The sequence below is a fragment of the Eulemur rufifrons genome, chromosome 15 (genome assembly GCF_041146395.1).
Source record: "Eulemur rufifrons isolate Redbay chromosome 15, OSU_ERuf_1, whole genome shotgun sequence".
In the NCBI taxonomy this organism is placed as follows: Eukaryota; Metazoa; Chordata; class Mammalia; order Primates; family Lemuridae; genus Eulemur; species Eulemur rufifrons.
This window is the reverse complement of record NC_090997.1, coordinates 108,078,714-108,101,730: the sequence shown is the minus strand read 5'-3', so window position 1 is coordinate 108,101,730 and position 23,017 is coordinate 108,078,714. Positions and strand designations below refer to the sequence as shown.

At 48.7% G+C, this 23,017-nt stretch overlaps 1 protein-coding gene across 2 annotated transcripts in view; it reads right to left on the bottom strand.

Moving 5' to 3' along the window:
* Positions 1 to 23,017, bottom strand: part of SMOC2 (SPARC related modular calcium binding 2) — a 150,689-nt gene that overhangs the window by 96,799 nt on the left and 30,873 nt on the right. For both annotated transcript variants that reach the window (XM_069487770.1, XM_069487771.1), the window contains exon 2: positions 1,504 to 1,675. In XM_069487770.1, the coding sequence (XP_069343871.1) occupies positions 1,504 to 1,675 (172 nt within the window). The remainder of the gene's footprint in view (positions 1 to 1,503; positions 1,676 to 23,017) is intronic.

The following is a 23,017-nucleotide window of genomic DNA, read 5'->3' as shown; positions in this document are numbered from 1 at the left end:
GAAAGAAAGTAGCTGATTTCTTCCCTTTGTGTGTCCTTTTTGAAACACTCCAGGGTTTAAGAACAACAAGACTAATTATGTTCACACCTTTCCACTTCCCCAGGTGAGAGCAGACTACAGGGTCCCCGACTCCAGGCCCCTGTGATCTGGCTCCACCTACCTCTCCTGGCCCCTCTGAGAGGGATCCTACCCTGGGGTCTCTGTGTCTTTCTTGGCAAGGGGGAGATAACACCATGGCGTGAGAACATTTTAGAAACAGCATCTGACCACAGGATCAGAATGGGACTCTGCACCCCGCAGTCCTTTCCCTCCTGTGCCGTCAGACGGAAAGTAACTCCCAGGGACCCACTGGGACTCCACCTGCCTGCTGCCGTGGCTGCTGCTGGCCTTTCTGTAGCCGTCCACGGCTGAGCATCCTACAGTACCCTGAGCAAGCCCTGATGGTGTGAAGCCATCGCTCATGGCAAAGCGCATGCATGTCAGCGGGAGCGAGGGCCGGGCGCCGGGTGTCCATGGCCACCGCGGCAAACAGGTGCACGGCGGCGGAGCGGTGGTCACTGGGCAAAGGCCGGGGCTCCAGCGGGAGTTTTAAGTTGTTTGTCTGCTTAGGGCTCTGAATCCGAGTACACAGAGACTCCTTTGTAATGTCAGCAGGAGGACTCAGATCTGAAGACCATGGCGAAATTTTGTCTTTGTCATCTGAAAAAGTAGCTCAGGTCTATGCTCCTGGTATCACATTGCACCATGAAAGGAGGTGCAAACGTGGTCAAAACCTGGCTGAGGAGGGGCTGTGACCTCGGACTTCAGGGCCTGCTGGCGGCTGGGGTTTTGCTTTGTTCAAAGGATTTTTGCAGCTAATAGCTAGACAACCCAGAACAGCATCCCAGAGGCTTTTTTAGTCTGTGTGGTCTTTTTTCCTAGATAATAAGAGAAAGAAGATAAATCTCTTTCTGCAAATGCCCTATTTGTGTTTGAGACATCAGCACATTTTACTGAGTCAAACCCTTCATTAATGTGGGAAGCATTTCAATGTTTGGCTCTAAGCACACTAGTTAATTCTAAATCTGACTCTCAAATTATGAACATTGAAACTGCAAGTGTAAAATCAGCACCAAAAGAAAAAAATCACTCAAAACTGCATAGGTGCATGGTACAATCCCACTCACTAAAAAGAGAACGAGAAAGAGTTGAAAGAAACAGCAGTAAACTTTGGGTAGAATAATGTCAGAAGACTTTGGAACAAACACTATAAAATACTTGGGTAGATTTGTTTTGTGATGGCATGAAACATTCTAAGCAAAGAGAATTGAACAAGTGAAACAAAAGACTCTGCTCTTGCAATTTGTAGAAATTACTCTTCTTCCTTACATGCCCTGGAAAAAATTTACAAACATAACTCAAGTTTTCAAATACAAAAATTTACAAATGTGAAAATAAAATATGCATACAAGCATTTTCATGACTGATCTGGGATCTTGGAACCCACAGCCCAGGGCAGCTCACCTTTGCAATTCCCTCTGTAAGCAATCTCTAGCTGAGGGTCTTTGCACTTGGCGCGTTGAAATTCGCAGCGGGACAGGAAGGTCCTTCCGTCAGACGCACAGAGAGGTTTCTGGGGAGAGCCCGCACAGTCCAAGCTACAGTCTTTGTCTTTATCTTGATCAACTCTCAAAAACTTGGGGGAGGAAAAAAAAAAAAGAAGCCATACAAGTTTAAAGACATGTTCTGGGAAGCAGCAGAAAACAGGCTAAGGCCACTTCACGGCCAGGGAACGAGACCGCGAGGAACGACGCTGTTCGTTTTCCTCCACTGCCAGAAGCATCATGTGAGCCTCTTTGAAACCTCTAGGCCATCGTCTGTGTCCACGGCCTCCGTAATTTGGCGATTCTCTAAGTCAGCACTCAGTGTCTGACACAGAACGACACTCAAGGCCACGCGTCTCTGGAGAGGGAGGCACTCGGATTCTGTTTTGCCTTTACTGCTCTGAGTGGCGATGTTTTTCTGTTAATTTGTAGATTCATTTGCTAAACTTGCTAATTTACTTCAATTTTATATTGTGTCATCTTTTTGGAAGCTGCAAACGTCAGGAATGTCCCCTTGGGAATTGGGAGGTAGCCCTTCCCAGCTTAAAGGGCAGCCCAGGATTTTGTCTACGTTCTCAGAATCCATTCGTGTGCGCCTGTGTGGATTACTGTTCCCTGAATAAATGTTTGCTGAGTGAATGAGGGTTCCCCTGCGCAGAGGAAGCTTTCTTAATTCTCTGAAAATGCCCAACTGAAGACAGCACATGGCCGACTGCTCCCCCAGGGTCCTTGGAAGTGGCTACAGGCAGAAAGACAGTCTCGCCGGAGCCTGGGGGATGTAGATGTCCCTAAAGGCCATTTCACACAGCGCTGACTGCCCAAGGCCTCTGCTCTCGACCGGCTCCTCCCACAGCCCGACACTCCCAGGGAGTCTCGGATTTGGACAAGTGATGGGCTGTCCTGCCCCCACCCCTGGCCTCGGTCCTGTCTAGGCCTGCATCGGGCCACACAAAGCAACAGAAAGAAGGTGAGTCTCAAGGTGACACTCAGGACAAAGGCAATTGTGACAAGCCTTTGGTCACTGGAATATAACATGTCCCACGAATGTGTTTTCTGTGGTTTATGGAGCATTAACAATTCATAGGAAAAGAAAGGAAAGGAAAAAGGAAAAGGAAAAAGAAGGAGGGAAGGAAAGAAGGAGGGAGGGAAGGGAGGAGGGAGGGAAGGAAGGGAGGAGGGGGGAGGGAAGGAAGGGAGGAGGGGGGAAGGAGGGAGGAAGGAGGGAGGGAAGGAAGGGAGGAGGGAGGGAGGGGGGAGGGAAGGAAGGAAAGGGAGCTGTGGTTATTCTTAAACAACCCATGGGGTGTTGGACCGTCTGGGTGTTGTGAGTATTGGAGCCGGTTTCCTGGGCACCGGTTGGTTGCCGTGGCCACACTTAGGGAGACAGAGACGGTGCTCACTCACCACAGTAACCCTCACCTCTTCCAGGCTGAGCTGGGGAAAATAGGACTGGGCTCCAGCAAAAGTTCAGGGACCCTTATCACCTTGTCCCTTCATCAGTAAGAGAGGAAAAAGAAATTCTCAAGGATGTTTCGTTCCTTGAATGGTTAACAAATCATCCCCCCTTGACCTCCGAGTGTCCTCTGGTCTCTGTCTAGCGACTGGCCTTGCTGGCTCCCCTGCTCTGTGGCCTCGGGGTTGCTAGTGACCAGGCATGTGCGTGTGGTGGCACCTCTGGGGACACATATGTGCCTCTGCGTTGCTGTCACGCAGGGCTGCAGGGCACCGCACAGCAAGCGCCTGTCTTCACAAAGCGTCGCCTGGAAGGTGAGTCCTGACTCGAGCTCTAAAGGAACTCAGGTGACCTTGGTGGGCAGTGGGAAGAATCACAACACATGAAGTTCTTTGGATAAAAATGTATTGACATTAAATAAATAGTTTTGTCTAATATGATCCATAATTTTTTTAAAAAAAACTTTATGCTGAAAAAAGATAAACATAAAAAAATAAAAATCAAGATTGGCCAAAAGCTCAAGCTGGAGTCAAAGTCAGGGGGAGAAGAAGAGACCCCGTGGGGAGGGCCACCCTCGGGAACCACAGCCCCACGCCCGGCTGGGTCGGCAGAGCCGGAAGGGCAGGTGTGGCCGACCCCAGGTGCCAGTGTGTTCCTGTGGGAGCCGGGCAGGGGCCACCTCCCAGCTGCTGCCTGGGGAAGGCATGACGAGAGGCAGGTGGGCGGCCCCGAGGGCCGGGGCCTCCACGCCAGAGGCTGCCCCAGGACAAAGGCGACAGCTGGTTTTCTGACGTGTGCAGTTTCACGTGGCAGGCTCTGATTTTTCCTAAGAATAGGTTCACCTGTGAAAACGAGCCATGCTTAATTTAGCTAAGAGTCAAGTGAAAACAGACCCATTGCCTTTTTAGGGTTTTGCAAAAATCTGTGTTTTTACTTAGAACAGGCAGCACAAGCACATAAGCACATGCGGTTTGCATTCTACCACCGAGGAGCTTCAGAGCACGTTTTCACTTCACCCAAATGCACGCCCGGGACAGGGACAACAGCAAGGAGGCTCCGAACACACGGCACGCTGGGGATGGGCGCAAGTCCCTTGGTTTGGAACAAGAGCCCACCCCCGGGGACAGCTGCCTTCTATTTTGTTCACAGATGAAAAGACAGAATACCTAAATCCTATTAATTTTTATGTTTAAGAGGTAATCTATTTGCATTTCCTAAAACTCTAAGTGAGGAAATGCTGAGGACTTAGATGAGACACTGTAATTACCATGTTCACTTAGAGACAGCCGCTAAACTTTTTATTTAAAAAAAAAGAGGCTGGCATTCAGGCATTTGGAATGTGACCACAATTCTGGATGATTTAACGGTGGAGAACTAACAGGGGAAGTTTTCTTTCTCGGAAATCAGAGAACACACACCTTGTGCACACATCTCTCCCCTCCTGGTTTTTAACAGCAATTAAGTTTCAAGGAAGACACCGCATGGGAGAAAGTAAGTTTATAACTAAGCTGTGTTCATTAATAAACAGAACCCATTAAAGAAAAATAAACATTCCTTTTCTGGAGAATTTATTATTTGTTAAAAGAACTTCGTTGAGGGTCTTCAAACCAATTCAAGATCAAAGGCGCTTTGCCAAATTTAGAATGCAACCAATTAGACTTTGAGCAACTTTATTTAAGAAAAAAAAACCCTGAGGATCTCAGGTGTTTCCCATTTCTTTTTATTTCCACAAAGCAGTGCTGTTTGCACAGGTGCAAGGTGAGGGGGGAAGAAGGCTGTGAGGTGCACAGGAAGCCTCTTTGTGGACCCGAGCAGCTCACACGTTAGAAAGTCAGGAGATCAAACAATGGATCAAAGACAAGGCCTGTGTTTTTCTTCAGAAATTCCTGGCTTTAAGCCAGAATAAAAAGTTTAAAACAAAATTAAACCATTTAAGAAATGGGTTAAAACACTCCTCAATCTTAAAATGGATGAATTTTCCCACTGTAATATTGATTAAAATCTCTATTTTTTTTTTCTGATTATGATACGGGAAATCATATGGTGTGAGACCACATTAAGAAAATTTCAGCTCTGAAGTACACAATTCTGTAGCTATAGGATTTGAAAAGGCAGGTTCTTCTCGATGTTAGGACACAGGCACGTGACGACAGTATCCCAGAGTGTCTGCTTTCTCCAAGGAGGAGGTTGCGCAGCGAGGACTAGGATGGAAGGGTCAGGGTTAGGGTCAGGGTTAGGATTAGGGTTGGGGTTAGGGTGAGGGCTGGGACGACAGCCTGGCATTGGTGAGGGGCCAGATCTGGAAGGTGGAGGGGGTTGGTCGAGAGACTGACAGGGACCTGGGGCAGAGCAACTGCAAAGTCAGGCCTGTTGTGAAGAGTGGTTTCTCCATTTCAGAGCCTGGACTTGCTCAGGCTTCAGGGAAGAGCTTCCCACTCTTTTAGTAGAAGAGAGAATCTGAATCTACGATGCCAGTGTGAAAATTATTTTTTGGAGCCAGTGATCCGAAGCTGGAATGTCAAAGTGAAGCACGACTCGCCCCGGGGTGTTTTCTCCCGGAGAGACTGCCACTTCATCCACTCACTGCTTCGTGCATTCACTCATTCATCTGATGGAAGTAATTTGCCACTTTGTATCTTAAAAACACCTTTCTTCATATTCTCATTGTCTTTGCCTCCTTTTGCTCCTATCTTTAATTAGGAATAAAGCCTCATCTTTCTAAGTTAGCTCAAAAGTCAGATCCAGCTTGAATCAAGGTTATTAAATCATTAAGTGGCTACTTTCTGTAAAGGGCGTCTTGCCCAACTGCAGGAAGGTGGGAATTCAGAGAGGGCCGTGCCCTAGCGGGTGCAGAGAAGACAGCGGGAAACGACCCCACGCGGCGGAACGCAAGTGCCCCGCAGACTGGGGTGGGGCCTCCCATCGGATTCGGAGGATCGCAGCGTTTTCTAAACGATCATCTGAGAACAAGAAGAGACGTGAGACCCGATCCCGGGAGACAAATCCGTGGACGTGGGTCGACACAGGTGATGCCAGAGGACAAAGTCCTCGTAGACTCTGACTCGATTCTTAGTCCTGTTTTCAATTCCTTCTAATGCACTAGACCAAATCGTGACATGCGCAGGCACCCGCTGTCGGCCGGCACAGCCGGACTCCGGCCACCTCTGGTCTGCGAGGGACACTCAGCGGCCATCACAGCCACTAGCAAGACTGTGACATCCCTTGGTTCTAAAGCGACAGACTGAGATTTAGTTTTGATTCCGCATTTTTCCACTTCCGCAGCCTCTCTGATTGGCTCGTCTGCACAGTGGGGGTGGCCACGCTCTCCCCTGCCTCTGAGGTCGCTGTGGAACGAAATGACAAGACCGAGGGTGGGGACTGCAGGGTAGGCCGTGGTGCAGGGTGGGCGTGCACTCCTGGCTCCGGCAGGGCCCACCTGACAGCTGCCGCAGGGCCGAGTGGACCTTGCGCCGGGAGGAGGGTTCTGGGTGACGCCTGTGTCACGGAGAGTGGTGTGGGATAGGACAGAGCACTGCACAGGAAAGTGGCTGGAGCAGTGCGGGACATTTGCAATAAGCCCCGAGCAGCCTGCCTGCTCCGAGAGCGCGGGCCATTGGCCGGCACCTCCCAACAGCGACAGTGGAGAATTTCAGCTCCGAGGGACGAGCACGAAGAGGCTCCTGTTGGAGATCGTTTACACCGAGAAAATTAGGGGCAAGAAAAAAAAGGGAGTGAAATTAGAGGTTCAGGAAGAGGAAGCAGGTTTCTCGGGGAAGCTTCAGACAGAGGAAGGAAAACCTGGGAGCCGGAGGGCAGCCCCCCAGCACCCGGCACCGGGACCCCTCCTGGGGAGCGGCCAGGCCCCCGGCACACTCGCACCCAGGAGCCCCGCAACGCGGCCGGGCGGGAGATCCTGCCACGGAAACGGGGCACGTAGGGGCCTTTGCTGTTTTCTCTGTGTTCACCACGCTGCCTTTACCGTCTGTTCTAGTGGACGTAAAACTTTTAAAAGTGCTTTTACAGACTCCTACGGGCCGTGGCCCCCGACCCAACCGTCCTGCGACCCTGTAGTCGCCGCTGACCCCTCACCCCAGACTCCAGGCCAGGGCGGCTCGTCCTGCCTGCAGCCCTTGTCTGGTCTCCAAAAGGCTCACCTGCATTCGCTTCCTGCCCCGCCTCCACACCCCGCGCGTCCCCATGGTGACAGTGGCATTTCTGCGACTTGTTTTTAATGTTCGGAGATCGCTCTTGGGTTATTAATTGCTCCAGATTTGTGTTTATTTGAGATTCAGTAGGCACTTTGTAATTCTAAACTTCTAATAAGACATCGTTGTGGACGGTGTTACCTCAAGGCAAGAATTCTCTCTGGCAACAAAAACTCGCCTTTCTTGACGTTTGGTTGTTCTCACAGAGCAGAGCTGAGCTTTGCGCGAGAACCAACACCCCACGAAACACTAAAACGGAGCTGAACCCACTCTGCCTGGGGGGCTCCTCACACCCTGGTCGCTTGGGGGCGTGTACAGCACGCTGGCTCAGCCTCGGGCGTGGTGGGCATTGGTTTAGCCACAACTAGGCACCAGTTTCTTTTCGAGATCGCGGCGCGAGTCCAGGAAGGTGCAGGTGACGTTAACAGCTGGCACGTTTCCTCGGCTGTGGCTTTGTCGACAGCATGCATTCGGGATATGGAGGAACATGACAGTGACACTCGACCACTCCTGAGCCCTCGAGAGGGTGACTCGAGAGTAGAGACGGCGTCCACTTGCTGAGGTGGCCCTGGGGTCCCAGCACGGGCTCTGGCCTGCTTTGGGGCCCACGAGTGGCTGCTGCCTGAAGAGCTCTGTGGGTGTGACCCGTGGGGGTGAGACAGGCCGGCCCTGGAGGGCAGCAGTGGGGAAGCCCCGTGTCCCCAGCACGGCCACCGTCCCTTCCATCTGACGGAGTCAGCGAGAGACTTGCTCAGTGCCACACGGAAACAGCTGTGTCGCCGAGGGTGCACCCTCCTCCCGCCTCCGGTCTCCTCTCCTCTCGCGCCTCCCTCCTCTGGCTCCACCCCTCGGATCTGTCTCAGTGGGGCTGCTTTCCCCCAGCCGCGACCCTGAGCACAGCCAACACGGCCAGGCGTGCTCTGAAAACCTGACTGCACGCGCTCTCCTCTGACCTCACGACCCCCTGCACCAAATGCCACCATCCGCCCGAGTCACAGAGGGACTGGTGGGAGCAGAGTGAGGGACTGACCTGCCCGTCGTGGCGCGGGCTCCCCTCGCGGCCGGCTCCAGGCCTGGGCCATCGCTGCTGCTTATCGCAAAGGGACGTGCGGCACCCCAGGGCTCCGAGCAGGAAGTTGGGTCATAACTTGGTATAACGTGAAAATATTGTTCCCATGAAAAATATAAACAATGAAAATGCATAAACATTTTGTGCACGTATAGAAGAAAATTAAACTTTGGGGGGTCTCATGCACTTGGAATTCTCTGCTGTGACTGTCTTGGAAAAAGCCCGTCCCGACCTCTGACCTGCGGTTTAGCCGCCACCACTGCAGCCTTTGTGTCTCAGGTGCAGCTCCCAGAACCCCAGGCCAAAACACGCAAAAGTCAGATAAATTCCGACTTTTGGTGATATCAAAAACAAACACTCTACCCGGAGAGTGATCACTGGATGACAAGAGCAAAGAGGGTGAGTGAAAAGTGTCTAAAAATGAAAGTACGAACAACCTCAGACACGAGTCCAAGCAGCACTTGCTGGACATACCTCCTAACACCGTCCTGCGCGGGGACGCGGAGTCCTCGGGGCCAGCGTGTGGCTCTGCGCCCGGCTGCAGACTGCCCGTCTCCACCGAGTCCGACTCAGTGGGCTCTGTGGAACCCCGGGGTTCCCGTGTGACGGCCACATGCTGAACGCGGGGTGACTCGTATGCTCAGGGGTGCAGCAGACCGTGTGGCTGAGCACTTGGCCACACCGCAAGGAGGGAGGTGAGAAATCGCTGGATCTACGTCCCCAATGACAGTACCTGGCAACCCCAAACACCCAAGTGGTGCCGTTTAAAAAATAGTTCCATTTTTATGGCAATATGTAATTTATAAATTCCCTAATAGCGTCTACATTTTCTGGAGCAGCCAAACTAACTGACGGACAACCACCGCTGCCTTTGGCCTTACGTGCCCTGGAAGATCAGATGCGTTTGTGAGGAAATGACGTTTGCAGAGGCCTGCAGCTCGCGTCTCTTTAGCAAGGCCCCTGCTCACTGCACAGCCTTTAGGGCCAATTGCACTAAAGTACACGTTAGAGAAGATGAGAGGAACCTGGAAAGTGGGAAATGAAGCCACACGCTGAGACTCCAGACCACGTTTCTCAGCCAAACCTCAGTGGAGACTGCATGTTACACGGTGAAATCACTTCCTGCAGGAGGTGTAACCGAAGGATTAAAGATGGGAAACGGAAGGCCAGACCCATGCTGCAAACACCGCCCAAGGCGCAGCCTGGCGGGGTCCCCTGTCCCACCCACTCAGGAAGGTGACGAGGGATCGGTCCCCTGTGCGAGGCCTGAGAGACAGCAGGAAGGCTCACTATGGGGACAGACACTTCTATTTTCATAGGCGTTAGGATGAATATGTTCTGGAAGGGTCAGGGGTCTCGGATCTCCGAACGAGACTGGGCAGTGTCCATGCCACGCCGCTGTCTAAATGCAGGGACACCTTCACGCTACTCTAAACACCACCTGCATCCCCACGTCACGCCCTCTCCGTAGTTCTGCCCTTACCTTGCCCTTCCTCAGGCCAAACGTGCCCCCAGGAAAGATTTCAAAACTAAGGATGTTTGGCTGCCAATGAGGGTGATGACTGCAATGTCCTGCAAACCCGGTGGGTCCCTGGTCCCATCCGCTTAGGGTCCCATCGGCTTTCTGACAAGACCAGCGCAGAGCACCTGTGGCACTCGGAGATCACCCGGCAGGTCCGAGAGGCCTTGGGACCCACACCTCTGGCCTCCACCCGATGGGGACACCCGACCCAGAGGGCCCGGGACGTCCCCCCGCACCTGCGCAGCCTCGACTGTGAGAGCAGCCCCAGGAGACACGAGGGACAGCGGCGGGGGGTTTGCCGCAACCCGCCGTGGCCCGTCCCATTAGAAAGGTCTTCATCCTCTCCTCGCTTGGGAAACAGCTCGTCCCCTCTCACTTGGGCCACATGTCAAGACAGATTCTTGGAATTTTTGACAGTCTTTGTTTACGTTAAGAGATAGCCGGGCAGGACTCCTGCCAGGACAGTTCCCCGTATCACGGCTGCCCGTCACCACTCAGAGCCGTCACCGCCGCTGAGAGGCTCAAGCACCATCTCCCGATAGGAGTGAGCGCTCCGGGAGCCCCGCGGGCACCAGCGCCGGCCGCCGCTGCGGTCCTTTCCCCGACACCTCTCGGCCTGCGCCCAGGTGCCAACAGCAGAAGAAACCCGTCTCGGGGAAGGAGCTGCTCTTGGCAGCACTCGAGGGCGGGGACAGGTGCGCAGGACTGGCCCCATCTGCAGCTCAGCCGTGGGTCTCCAGGGGAAATGTCAGAGCTCTGGAAGCGCAGCCGTGTGGGGGGGACCAGCGGCAAGGCCCTCCCGGGTCAGTGTCAGGGCGGGAGCCAGGAGGAAATCACATTTACCAGGGCAGTGCGCCCAGGGCCGGCGCGGCCAGCACAGCGGCCCACAGGCCCCCAGAGAGGAAGGAAGGCGGGCGGAGAGCGTGTGTGAGGCACCAGCACGCCGTCCCTCTGGAAGGTGACGCACTCGTCCTCCTGAACGCTGGACCCCAGCCTCCGCCCCAGCCTGGACTTTCAGAGGAAGGTCGTGGGAGGACAGGCACTCTGCTGCCATGAGAAAGGGTGACGGTGCCGTGGGTGTGCACGGGTGAGGGTGCAGGTGACAGGGAGGGAGAGACTGGCACCTGCCCACAACACGCCCCGGCTGACTCGCACTGGAGCCGGGGAGCTGGGACCACCCGCCCCTGGCCGCGGCCAGCATCTCCCTCCGCTCGGAGGCTGGGAGCGAAGCCACCCCTGTCCCGCTCAGTGGTTCTGGCCGTCCTTCAGTCGCCTGGTGCTGGGATGGGGCTGCTCCAGCCTGGGCCCCCCCGACTTTTGGGAAAGAGTCACAAAACACTAACATGAGGAAAACCACATTTCTCACAGTCCTGGGGCTCTCTGCCCCAGGGAATCAGTTGAATTCTAAGCAGAGTAAGTGAAAGAGGTGCTGCCTCCGGGAATATGGGGTCCAGCGCCCGCCCGTGTGCATATAGAGCCACCCCCACCTGCTAGACGGTGACCATGTGTCGCAGAAACGTGCTCTGTGGGCTCATCTATCGGGAAAGGTGTTGGTGGGCTCCTGAATCCTAGCACAGTGCTTCGACTAAAGTCCAGAAAAATGCTACCTAGGTGTTAGAATCAGAAGACCAGGAGAGGGGAAAAGAGAGGAGACCACCCACTCTTCCTGTTCATACTTGTCCGCTACCTGGCGAGCGTGTTGTGTAGGTGCCGGCTGAGACCTGGGACGGGATCGGCACGCGGCCCGGTTCAGACCAGGTACTTTGCATTTCATGAAGAAAATGTCCACTCTGGCGGCTTAAAAGGACAACTGCTCTTGACAACATCTGGTATAACCATGTAACGGACTTGCCAAGAGCTAGACCACTGTGCCTGGAACACTGTCAAACCGAGGAAACAATGAGGTTTGCGATGGAAACAGGGAGAAAGCTCTAATTCAGGGTAGCTCCGAGGACATCGGGATGACTCCTTGGCTCATTTTAACATTGCTGACCCTCCAGTGTCGGCTGTGTAAGACTTACCAAGAGTGGCTACGGCGTACAGTCAGATTTTGCTTTCTGAAGTGCCACTGCTATGGAAATTGTTGTCAAAAAACACTGAATCTCAAGAATTAATTAAAATAGCAACAACAGGAAAGACAGTTAAAAACTAGATATGTCTGAAGAAATAAATCCTGAGATAAAACAGATTTTTCTTAGCTGTCATTTAACTGGGAAAAGAAAAACTAGGATTTATATGCTTTTGTGAAAAATAACACCCACATTGTCAACTTGTTTGTCTAAATCTAATTTTAACTAACTAGGATTTAATATCCCTAAAATTGTGATATTAATATACCAAACCAATGCAATTTTAAATTGCGACACTGTTATAAGCCAGATCTTGTCTGCATGGGCGTCCATTCTAGAGCCATCTCGGCCTCTGTGTTTCCAAGGTCAGTTTTCTGCGGGTCCGAACATCGGCCACGCACACACCACCCGCGCCTCACCCACAAACGTGCACCTGCGTCGTGTGCAAAGGCACATACTGTCTCGCACAAGGTGAGTTCACCCAGCAGCAGGAACTAGGCTTTCAGCAAACCTCGACCCACACGGGTCAGTGTTCAAGTCAGCTGTCCTTCAGAGAGGCCACTTTTGACACATGTGAACATTCCAGCATTTCGTCTTTATTCAAAGCTGTGAACTCTTCCTTTGAAGCTACTTCACAGTTTACAAAGAACTTAAGAAAAGTCAACCTTATTATGTCCTGGGGTGACGGCAAAACACAAAGAAGTCTCTCCTGTATTATCTCACTTAATCCTAACACGCCTATGGCCCAAGGAAACCAAGGGACATTCCTCCCAGTGCAGAGGGCAATGCTGAAGCCAGAGAAATGTCAAAGTGATCAGCACTATTCGCGGTGTGGGGACAGGCACTGCCCACAGGCCTCCCCGAGACAGAGCCGTCTCCCAGAATGTCAGCGACCCCATGGATCACATCATCCCGTCCCTGGGAAAAAAGTCAGTTTAGATAAACCCACCTCGTGCCACAACAATTTTTGTTTAAATCTTGAGGTAATGACTAGGAAATTAGTAACAGATGCTGATGCTTATATTTTCTGGCAAAACTTTCACCTCCAACACGGGACTGCGACTTCGATTTCCACACACCTGTAAGAGGGACTTTGTCAGCTGAGATTGGTTACCTTTGATTAACCCATCTCTGTGACAACTCGTCCCCCCCGCTGGGAGTGGCAGGGCTTCCCTGTCTGTATGATATTCTGACCTCTAACACACAAGGGAAGCTTGAAAGGTATGGGCAGGTGGATGAAAGTCTTGAGAATGAAGATAAGCAGCATGCATGTGTGCGGGCTCCGGTGCCCAGGCCAAGAGTATTCTCATGCAAACTGCAAGTTGAAACTTTCATTTCAAATACAATTGACTTTTCTAATTTAGATAGATAAGCTTCCAGGAGAAATTTTCCTTTCAAATACAACCTGTAATTTTTATCCACAAGTAAAGACCAGAGGAGACATCACCCTATCTAAGTAAATTCATTAGGAATTCCAGGTCCAGACCAGTAAGACGGGGCCGTGTTCAAAGCTAGAAAATGAGGTTTATCAAAGAGAAGAGCTGAGGGGCAGTGTGTGGGCGGCCTGCGAATGGGTGAAAATAGGCTGTCCATTGAGTTAGCGATATCTAGGATCATTCCAGAAGAGACTTCAGACATTGAACAGACAGTTCACTCTGTTTATAATTTCTGCAGTCGAGGCTCCCACCCAATTTTAGTTTGTGACGTGGCCGACAGGCAAACGCTTTGGAAATAACAAAACAGAACTCAACCGAGGAAACGCAAACAGCTTTTCTGTGTCCGTGATAAGATTAGAAACATTCCAATGGCTCATATGCACAGATATTTTAACTGGAGTCTCAAATTAATGTTTGGTTTAAATTGTCACTAAACACTGTATTGCTATTAGCAATAATAGTTCTGATCTCTAGATGTACACATGAAGCTCTGACTGACTTTGGTGGAAGTTGTCCCTGGGGACCTTGGGCTGGATTGACACCCAGTGGGCCATCTCATCGCGAGACTCTGAAACCAGAGACCCACACGTCCCAGCCCCCTGCGAGGCCCTGGAAGCCCCTTCCCCAATCCTGTTCTCACCCTCGTCCCATGATGCAAACGTTTGGAAGCTGACATCTTCATACTATGGTAGCGTCCAAACTTTCACATGCACAGATTAACTTGTGATTTTAGTTAAAATAAAATCCATTTCTGTCCAGCATTGTATGTGTCTTGACTCTTCATAACTTAAATCCACCCAGCTTCAACCGGACCCCAATCTAAGCACCGTATCCCTCAGACACCAGACAGCGAAGGCGTGAGGGGAGAGATTGCGGTTGGCGGGGCTGACCCGCTGCGAGCCTCAAGATGATCCAGAGGTATTTCCCGCCATCGGGGACGGCCTACCCAGAGTCCTGCGGTACGTCCGGGAGGGAAAGCAGCCCAGGGGTTACACAGAGACACCAGCGGGCGGAGGGCACAAGGAGAGATGTCGCCCAGCGCGCAGCCCGCCAACACCTTCAGGTGGGACTTCCAGCTCCTGAACGGTGGGAGCGTAAGTTTCCATCATTTTAATCCACCCCATTAGTGGCGCTTTGCTACGGCAGCTAGAAACTAATGCAGATATGTTGCCCGGCTGTAGCAGATGAGAAAAATAATGAAATAACTATGGCAACACACCAAAAATTCCTCAGCCAAAATACTGTGACATTTCACTGCTTTACATACAGGCAGAGCAGTTCTGCCAAAAATACTCAGAAGAGGAAGAACCATGTGTATATGTAGCTTGTGTGCCTCGTGTATTTTTTGACCAAAAGATAATTTTTAATTGACTCTGTATTTAACCCTTCAAGTTGCATGAGGTACCTCAGCAAACACTAAAATGCACCATATAGAAACAGCCTCCAAATCCCGTTAGCACAGCCTCTCCTGTGTTCTGAGATAAAGACAACTTTGCCCATTGCCCGGATGAGCAGCTAATCGGGTTGAATAATTCATAAGCCAAGAATCGGTCGCTCCTGTCAACTGTGAGTGAATTTAAGTTGGACCTTTCTCTGCGTCCAGCTGAGCTCAGGACACAGGGGCGCAGGGATGTCTCCAGGGAGACGAGAAGTGCACCCGGGAGGCAGGTGCAGCTTTGCCTGGAAAAGAGACGGCCCAGGGCTCGGCGTGTCAGGTGACCAGCACCCGGCGGGGGTGCAGGCAGCCAGTGGGGGTGGAGCAGGTAGGGAGGCCAGGAGGAATCGGGGGGCCGGGGGTTCGATTCACTGAGTTCATGGTCTGCTCCAAGACGCCCCAGCAAGAACGTGGCCAGAAGGACAGGTGCATGGTGACAGCTCCAGCAGAGAGGAGAGAAGTCGAGGCAGGTGCCATCTGCTGAGCACGGCAGAAGCTGCGAGGGCAGCTGAGACGAGAAGCGGAATCGGGTTAGGGTGCTCGGGGCTTACTGGAAGTGGATGGGGACAGGGTATATCAAGGTCAAAATTACCTTCTTAGGGACTACTCTGCCACTGCCCCCAGGTCCCCCACAAACAAGCTCAGACCCAGCAGTCACTTAGGAGAGGGCCGAGCAGGGACTCGCGCCAGCAGCGTGTGTCTGAGAGTCTCATCTCCCTTCTCAGCCCCGTCCCCTGCGGGTCCCCTTCCCGCCCACTCCGGAAAGGAGGCAAACCGCTCTTGCACTGTGCGCAGCTCCCTGGCCAGACACTGTCCTGCCGAGAGCTTCCAAACCACCTCCCAGCGGATGGGGGCGTGGAGTGCGCCCTGGGCTCGGCGGTGCCTTCCCGAGGACCGGCAGCTTTCGCTCATGGTCTCCTCCCAGGAAAGCAGCTCTGTGCAGGCCGAAGTCTCACCCTGGACTTTTACTCGGTGATAAAAAGTTGCAAGATGTGGATCTGGACAGCAGAGAGTTGGAACTGGGAATACTGTTTTTGTAAAACACTGTAGAACCACAATCGAATATGGACAAACTATACGGGGAGTCAGATAGGTTTTCACATCATCAGCCCCAGAAACGCCATGGCACTGATTCACCGGTGAGTCACGACCGGTTTGGACGCGCTGGCAACCAGCACTGGTTTGGGGAAGGAAGCCGCGGGAGCCCGCTCTGAAATTAACATGACGGGGAACAGCTCTTGCACATCCAAACCTGCGCCAGGTCAAACTTCACTTCTCTGCATCGCTCACTGCCCATGTCTGTGCAGACGCAGCAGGGACAAGACACAGGACGGTTCTTTCCTGAGTTTTCTTCCTCCCTTCTCTTGTTCATCGCCCAAGGAAACATGCAGATCCTTTGTGAAGGTCAAACCGTGAAGCTCCCACTGAGCAACGCAGATCACGGAGAGAAGACGACGAAGTGTTAAATTGGAAATGCAGTTGGATGGGTGGTGTGCTGCTTTGAGAATTAGACAACCCACATCTCATTCCCCCGTTCTGCCATTAGACTTTTTTCCAGTGTTTTTGGGAAAGGTATTATATCTCTCTCATGTTTGTCCAGCCAGCACTGGGTGGGCCTCTCCCCCTGCTGGGCACCGCTGACCCGGGGCGCTGGGACGAGCTGCCCGTGCTCAGGAGCAGAGGAACCGTCTCCCCACCTCGCAGCACCGACGCCAGCACAGGTGCACATCCGCCGTCAGAGAGAAGCAAAGGAGGAGCCACCCGGCTCTTGCCCAATTTCTCGGTGTCTTCTGTGGCTCAGTTTTGAACTGCTCATAACATGACAAAACCATCTGTGCTGCAGAGCACTTTTGGTTGATGAGGAGTCAAAGCTGTAAGGGAGGCTTGTGCAAACTGCTAGTGTCTCTTAAATAACAGCCTCGTTGAGGTATAGCTCACCTGTCATACGACGTATACATTCAAAGTGTTCACTTCAATGTTTTCTTGTTTAGTTTATCACAGTTGCACAATACAATTGCACAATTAATATTAGAATATTTTCATCATCTACCCAAAAGCCCACAGCCGTTGGCAGTCACACCTCCATCTCCCCCAAACCTCTTCAGCCCTAGTGATTAATCTGCTTTCTGTCACGACAGATCTGCCCACGCTGGGCACTTTAGAGAGAGAGACTCACATGACACCTGGTCCTTCGTGACAACTACTTTCAGCATAATGTTCATCAGGTTGAAATGGGAATCAGAACTTCGTTCTTCTTCGTGGTCAAACAGCACCCCACTGCACGAATAGACCACACCTTGTTTATCCATTCGTTGGCTGATGGATATTCAGGTTGATTCTACCTCTTTGGCCACTAGGAATAACGTTGCTGTGAGCCAGCGGACTCTCGGATCACGTCCGAGCTGTAACTATTGTGAATACGCCACTGCCAATGCCGGGGGACAAGTCCCTTTCTGAGACTCGGCTTTCAGTGCTTTTGGGTACAGAATCGGAGTGGAACTGATGGATCCTATGGTGATTCTACTGTTAACTTTTTGAGGAACCTCCGTCCTGTTTTCCACAGCAGGGGCACCGTCTTACGCTCCCAGCACTGCCCAGGGGCCCCTCTCCACATCCTCCTGGCACTCGTGACTCCGTTTTGCTTCCCAGCTGCTGTCCTGATGGGTGTGAGCCGGCGTCTCCCTGCAGCTCTGACTGGCAGCTCCCCAGCGACCACTGATACTGAGGGTCTTTCCTGTCTTTACTGGCCACCGGCATGTCTCCTTCAGAGAAACGTCTACTCCGGTCTTCTGCCCAGTTAAAAATGAGGTTTCTTATTTCTTTGTTCTTGAATTTTCGGGATGTTCTGTATGTCCTGGATATTAACTCCTCGTCAGACATGCTTTGCAGTCATTTTCTCCCGTCCTGGGTGATGCCCTGTATCTGTGATAGTGTCTTTTGATTCACAAATATTAAACATTTTTCATAAAAATCCAATTTTTCTATTTTTACTTTTTTTGCCTGTGCCTTTGGCATCGTATGCAAGAAATCATTGCCAAATCCCATGGTGTGATTTTTCCCTATGTCTTTCTCCTAAGAGTTTTATAGTTTCAGGGCTAACCTTTAGATCGTCAACCATCGTGAGTGAATTTTGCACCTGGCAGCACGTACGGGTCCAGCTTCAGCCTTTGCATAGGAATATCCAGTTTCCTCAGTGCCATGTTCTGAAAATAGTGTCCTTCCCCCTTTGAATGGTCTTGGAACCCTCGTTAAAAATTTGGCCTCCATGTGAGGGTTTATTTCTGTGATCTCTGTTCTGCTCCCGTGGTCAGAACACCAGCGCCACACTGTCTCGACCACTGTAGATTTGTAGTAAGACTTGAAATCAGGGAGTGTGAGTCCTTTAGTTTTCTTCTTCCTTTTCAAGATTGTTTCGGCTATTCTAGGTCCCTTGGGATTCCATATGAATTTCAGGATGGGCACTGTTAATTCTGCAGAAAAGAAAGATCACTGGAATTTTGGTAGGAATTGCATTAAACCCACAGATCTCTTTGGGTGGCATAGACATCATAACAATACTAAGTCTTCAGATCCATGAACATGAGACATGTTTCAATTTGTTGATGTCTTCTCTAATTTCTTTCAACAATATATAATTTTTATTGTACAAGTTTTTCATCTTCTTGGTTAAGTTTATTGCTAAGTGTATCACTCTTCGGTACTATTCTGAAGGGAATTGTGTTTGTAATTTCCTTTTCCTATTGTTCATTGTTAGTGTACGCAGGTGCAACTGATTCTTGTATTTTAATTTTGTACCCTGCTACTTTGCTAAATTCATTTAGTAGTTCTGACACGTGTGTGTGTGTGTGTGTGTGTGTAAAATCACTAGGGTTTTTTATACATAAGTTCATGTCACCTGTAAAAAGAAATAATTTTACTTCTTTTCAATTTGCATGCTATTTATTTCTTTTTCTTGCCTAATTGCTCCAGCTGGAACTTCCAGAACTATGTAGAGTAGAAATGGTGAGAGCAGCATCCTCTCCTCGCTGAGCTTAGAGGAAAACTTTCAGTCTTTCACCATTGAGTATAATGTTTGCAATGAATTTTTCATATATAGCTTTTATTATGTTAAAGTAGTTTTCTTCTATTCCTAGTTTGTCGAGAGTTTTTGTCATGAATTGTGATAAATTTTTGTCAAATGCTTTTCTGCATCTGTTGAGAGGATCATGTTTGTTCTTCCTTCATTTGTTAATGTTGTATATTATTTTGATTGATTTTCCTATGTTGAACCATCCTTGCATTCCAGGAATAAATCAAATTTGATAATGGTGTATAATCCTTTCAACAGGCTGCTGAGTTCAGCTTGCTGGCATTTCGTTGGAGATTTTGGCACCAATGCTCATAAGGGTTATTGGTCTGGTCTGTAGTTTTCCTGTAGTGTCCTTTGGCTTTGGTATCAGGGTAATGCTGGCCTCATGGAATGAGTTAGGAAGTGTTTTCTCCTCTTAAATTTTATGGGAAGGTTGGTAGCAGTTCTTCTTTAAATTTTTGGTATTAATAGAATTCATAAGTGAAAGTCGTTAGGCTGAGGGTTTGTTTTGTTGTTGTTGAGAGTTTATTGATTATCAACTCAATCTTCTTGTTATAGGTCTATTCATATTATCTATTTCTTCCTTATTTAGTCTTGATAAGTTTTGAGTTTCTAGAAACTTGTTGATTTTATCTAGTTTATGCAATGTGTTAGCATACGACAGTTCATAGTGCCCTTTTATAGTTCTTTGTATTTCAATCGAAATGATTTTTCTCTATTATTTTTCTACTCTCTATTTCATTTATCTCTGCCCCAATCTTTATTATTTACTTTCTTCTTCTACCTTTGGGTTTAGTTTGTTCTTCCTTTCTAGTTCCTCAACTTATAAATTTAGGTTGTGCATTTGATTTTTCTCATTTTAATGTAATCATGAATAGCTATAAATCTTCCCCTTAGCACAGCTTTTACTCTGTTCTGTAAATGTTTGGTTACTCTCTTATGGGTATTATTGGAATGGAATATCTTTTTCCATTCTTCCCTTTCAATCTATTTGTGTCTTTGGACACAAGTCCTGTAAGATATAAAGTGAGTCCTTTGCAGAGCATAGAGTTGCATTATTTTTCATCCATTCTGTCAGTATTTGTCTTTTGATTGGAGAGATTAATTCATTTACATGTAAAGTAATTTCTGATAAGAAGAGACTTACTTCTGTCACGTTGCTTTTTGTTTGTTATGTGTTTTATAACTTTTTTTGTCCCTGCCTCATTTCCTGCATTTCCAGTCTTGGTTAGTGCTTAGTTGACTCTTTGTAGTGAAACATTTAAATTCCTTTCTCATTTCCTTTTGTATATATTCCATAGCTATTTTCTTTTTGGTTATGATGCCAATTACATTTTACATCCTAAAGTTGAAACATTCTTACTTAAATTTATGCCAGCTCATCCTCAATAGAATACAAAATCTCTGCTCTTTTAACAGCCCTGTCCCTACCCCTTTAAATTATTGATGTTACCAAATCACATCATCATACATTGTGTACACCAAAACACAAACTACTAATTATTTTAAATGCATTAGTCTCCTAAATCATGTAGAAAACAAAATACAGATTTATAAACCACTGTTACAATAACACTATCTTTATAATTGCCATGTATTTGCCTTTATTGAGATCTATAGTGTTCTTTTATTTCACCTTGCAGAACTCCCTCAAGCATCTTTTGTATGGCAGGACTAATAGCAAAAAAAAAACTCCCTCAGCTTTTGTTTATCTGGGAATGTCTTAAGTTTTGAACTGTCCCTCACTTTTGAAGGCTATGACAGTTTTGCTGGATACATGGTTCTTGGTTGACTGTTTGTTTTTCCCTCTAGCACCTTGAATGTATATGTACACTGCTTTCTGGCTCAAAAGTTCTGGTAAGAAATCTGCTGAGAGTCTTATTGAATATCCTTGTATGTAAGATCTGCTTCTCTCCTGCTGGTTTCAAGAGTCTCTCTCTGTCTTTGTCTTTTGAAAGTTTGATTGTAACATCTCTATGTGAATCTCTTTGAATTCATTTTACTTGGAGTTCACTGACCTTGGATGTTTCTATTCATATTTTTCATCAAATTTGGGAAGTTTTCAGCCATCATCTCTTCAAATATTCCCCCTTACCTTTCTCTCTTCTCCTTCTGGGGCTCCTATAATGTGTATATTGGTCTCCTTAATGAGGTCTCACAGGTTCCTTTGTCCCTGTCCACTTTTCTTCATTTTTCAAAAAATATTTTGCCTTAAAAGCAATAATTTACATTGTCCTAACTTCAAGTTTGCTGATTGTATCTTCTGTCTGCTCAAATACGTCTTTTAATCCCTCCAGTGATTTTTTTTCATTGTAGTTATTTTGCTGTTCATCTCCATAATTTCTTCTTGATTTCTTTTTAGATTTTCTATGTATAGAGATATTTTTATTTTGTTCATGCATTATTTTCTTGGTTTTCTCTATGTCTTCCTTTAGTTCTTTGAGAATCTATTTAAGACAATTGTTTTAAAGTCTTTGACAAGTAGATCTGCCATCAGGTCCTTGTCAAGGACATTTTCCTCTTGATTTATTTTCTTTCTTTGAGTAGGCTATACTTTCCTGTTTCTTTGTATATCTTGTGATTATTTTGTTGAAAACTGCATACTTGAATCTAATAATGTGGTAACTCTGAAAATCAGGTTCTTCCTTTTCCCCAGGGTTTGCTGGCTTTCCTGTTAATTTTTTTTTAATTTTTTTTATTGTTGCCTCTGTGCCAGGAAAGGTCTTCTTAGGTCTTTTCTGAGCCTGCACCTTTCCCTAGCTATGTGTGGTCACTTTCTGTAATAATTTTCACCATATACGAAGTTGCTTTGGAATGTCCTAGTAATTCGTTCCCAAAAGGGGAAAAAGAGAAAAAGGAAAGGTGGGGATAAAAAGTGCACCAGGCCTTGAAATCCCCTGGAAGTCACTTCAGCCAGAGGAGAGCAGCTTGCAGCGATGTGGAGAGGTACAACAATGCCTGCCACATCTTTGTCAGCATCTCCATGATCAAAAGCTGCAATCAACATTCACAGCACAGATCCCTGATATTAGGAGGACAAAGTCCTTTTTGCTCACCGTGGCCCTCACAAACTGCATGCCAGCTGCTCTTGGGGTGTGTGCACATGGGGCTGGGGTGGAGGACGGAGAGCTGCTACTGTGATAAGAGTGGAAATTGACTGAAATTACCAAGCCTTCTCCTGGAAGTTGTAAGTCTTTAATAGACTCCAGGGTTCCAGACAGACTCTGCCCGTGCAATTGCTGTCTAGCTGGGAAGACACCCCTGGTGCTTTCTGCTCCGCCATTTTCCCTAAACTACCAGCATTTTTAATTTCTTGATTCTCATTAAGCTATGGAACAGAGATGGCTTATAAAATAGTTTATAAATACATTTTAATAGGTTTATAAATAATCACCTATACATAGTTTTGCCGATACTCACAAATATAAATCAAATATTTTATCTTAACTTGCTAATCAATAGCAGAACCATTCTTTGTAAGCCATGGCTTTTGAGACCAGACATTGTATATTATTCAATGCTCCTGGCTTCTTTCTCTGGGATAAATCAGACAGAGATTAAGCGCATCCAACATGATCACTCTTTCTCCCATATAGCACGTGAAGCTAAGAAGCTGTGCTGGCTGGAAAACCATTGGGCTTAAATGTCCCCCTCAAATGGACCCTCACTTGTCAGCCTTACCTGCCACAACTCTCTGCAAAACGTGACCTTTGTTTCAGGAAGTTAATCTTTTTTTGATTCTTTATAAACACTTATTTTAATACCATTTTCCTATCTTTTCTAATAACGCTACTCTATCCCCCACTGACCTGCTCTTACAGGTGTACATCCTACACTTGGAAGTCTCACCTAGAACTCTGTCTCTGGTCTATTGCTCACCACCCCAACCACAATTGTCCTTTCTTTACCTAAACTCCTGCAACTGTCACCTTCTTGGCTGTGTCAGGAGAAACAGACCATTGTGAGCTATTCTCCTGTGAGCCCAAGTCCCCACCCTTCAGGCTCCCAGCCGGACTGAAGGCCTTCAAGGCGGAGAATGTGGTCCCTGACTCTGTACATCACTCCTAATCTTGAGCATGAGCTCACAGCAGGTGTCCACAGTGTCCCCGCTGTGGCCCCACTGTGCTCCCTGGGTACGGAAGGGACTGTGGGAGCATGGCATGCACTGGGCCCTCA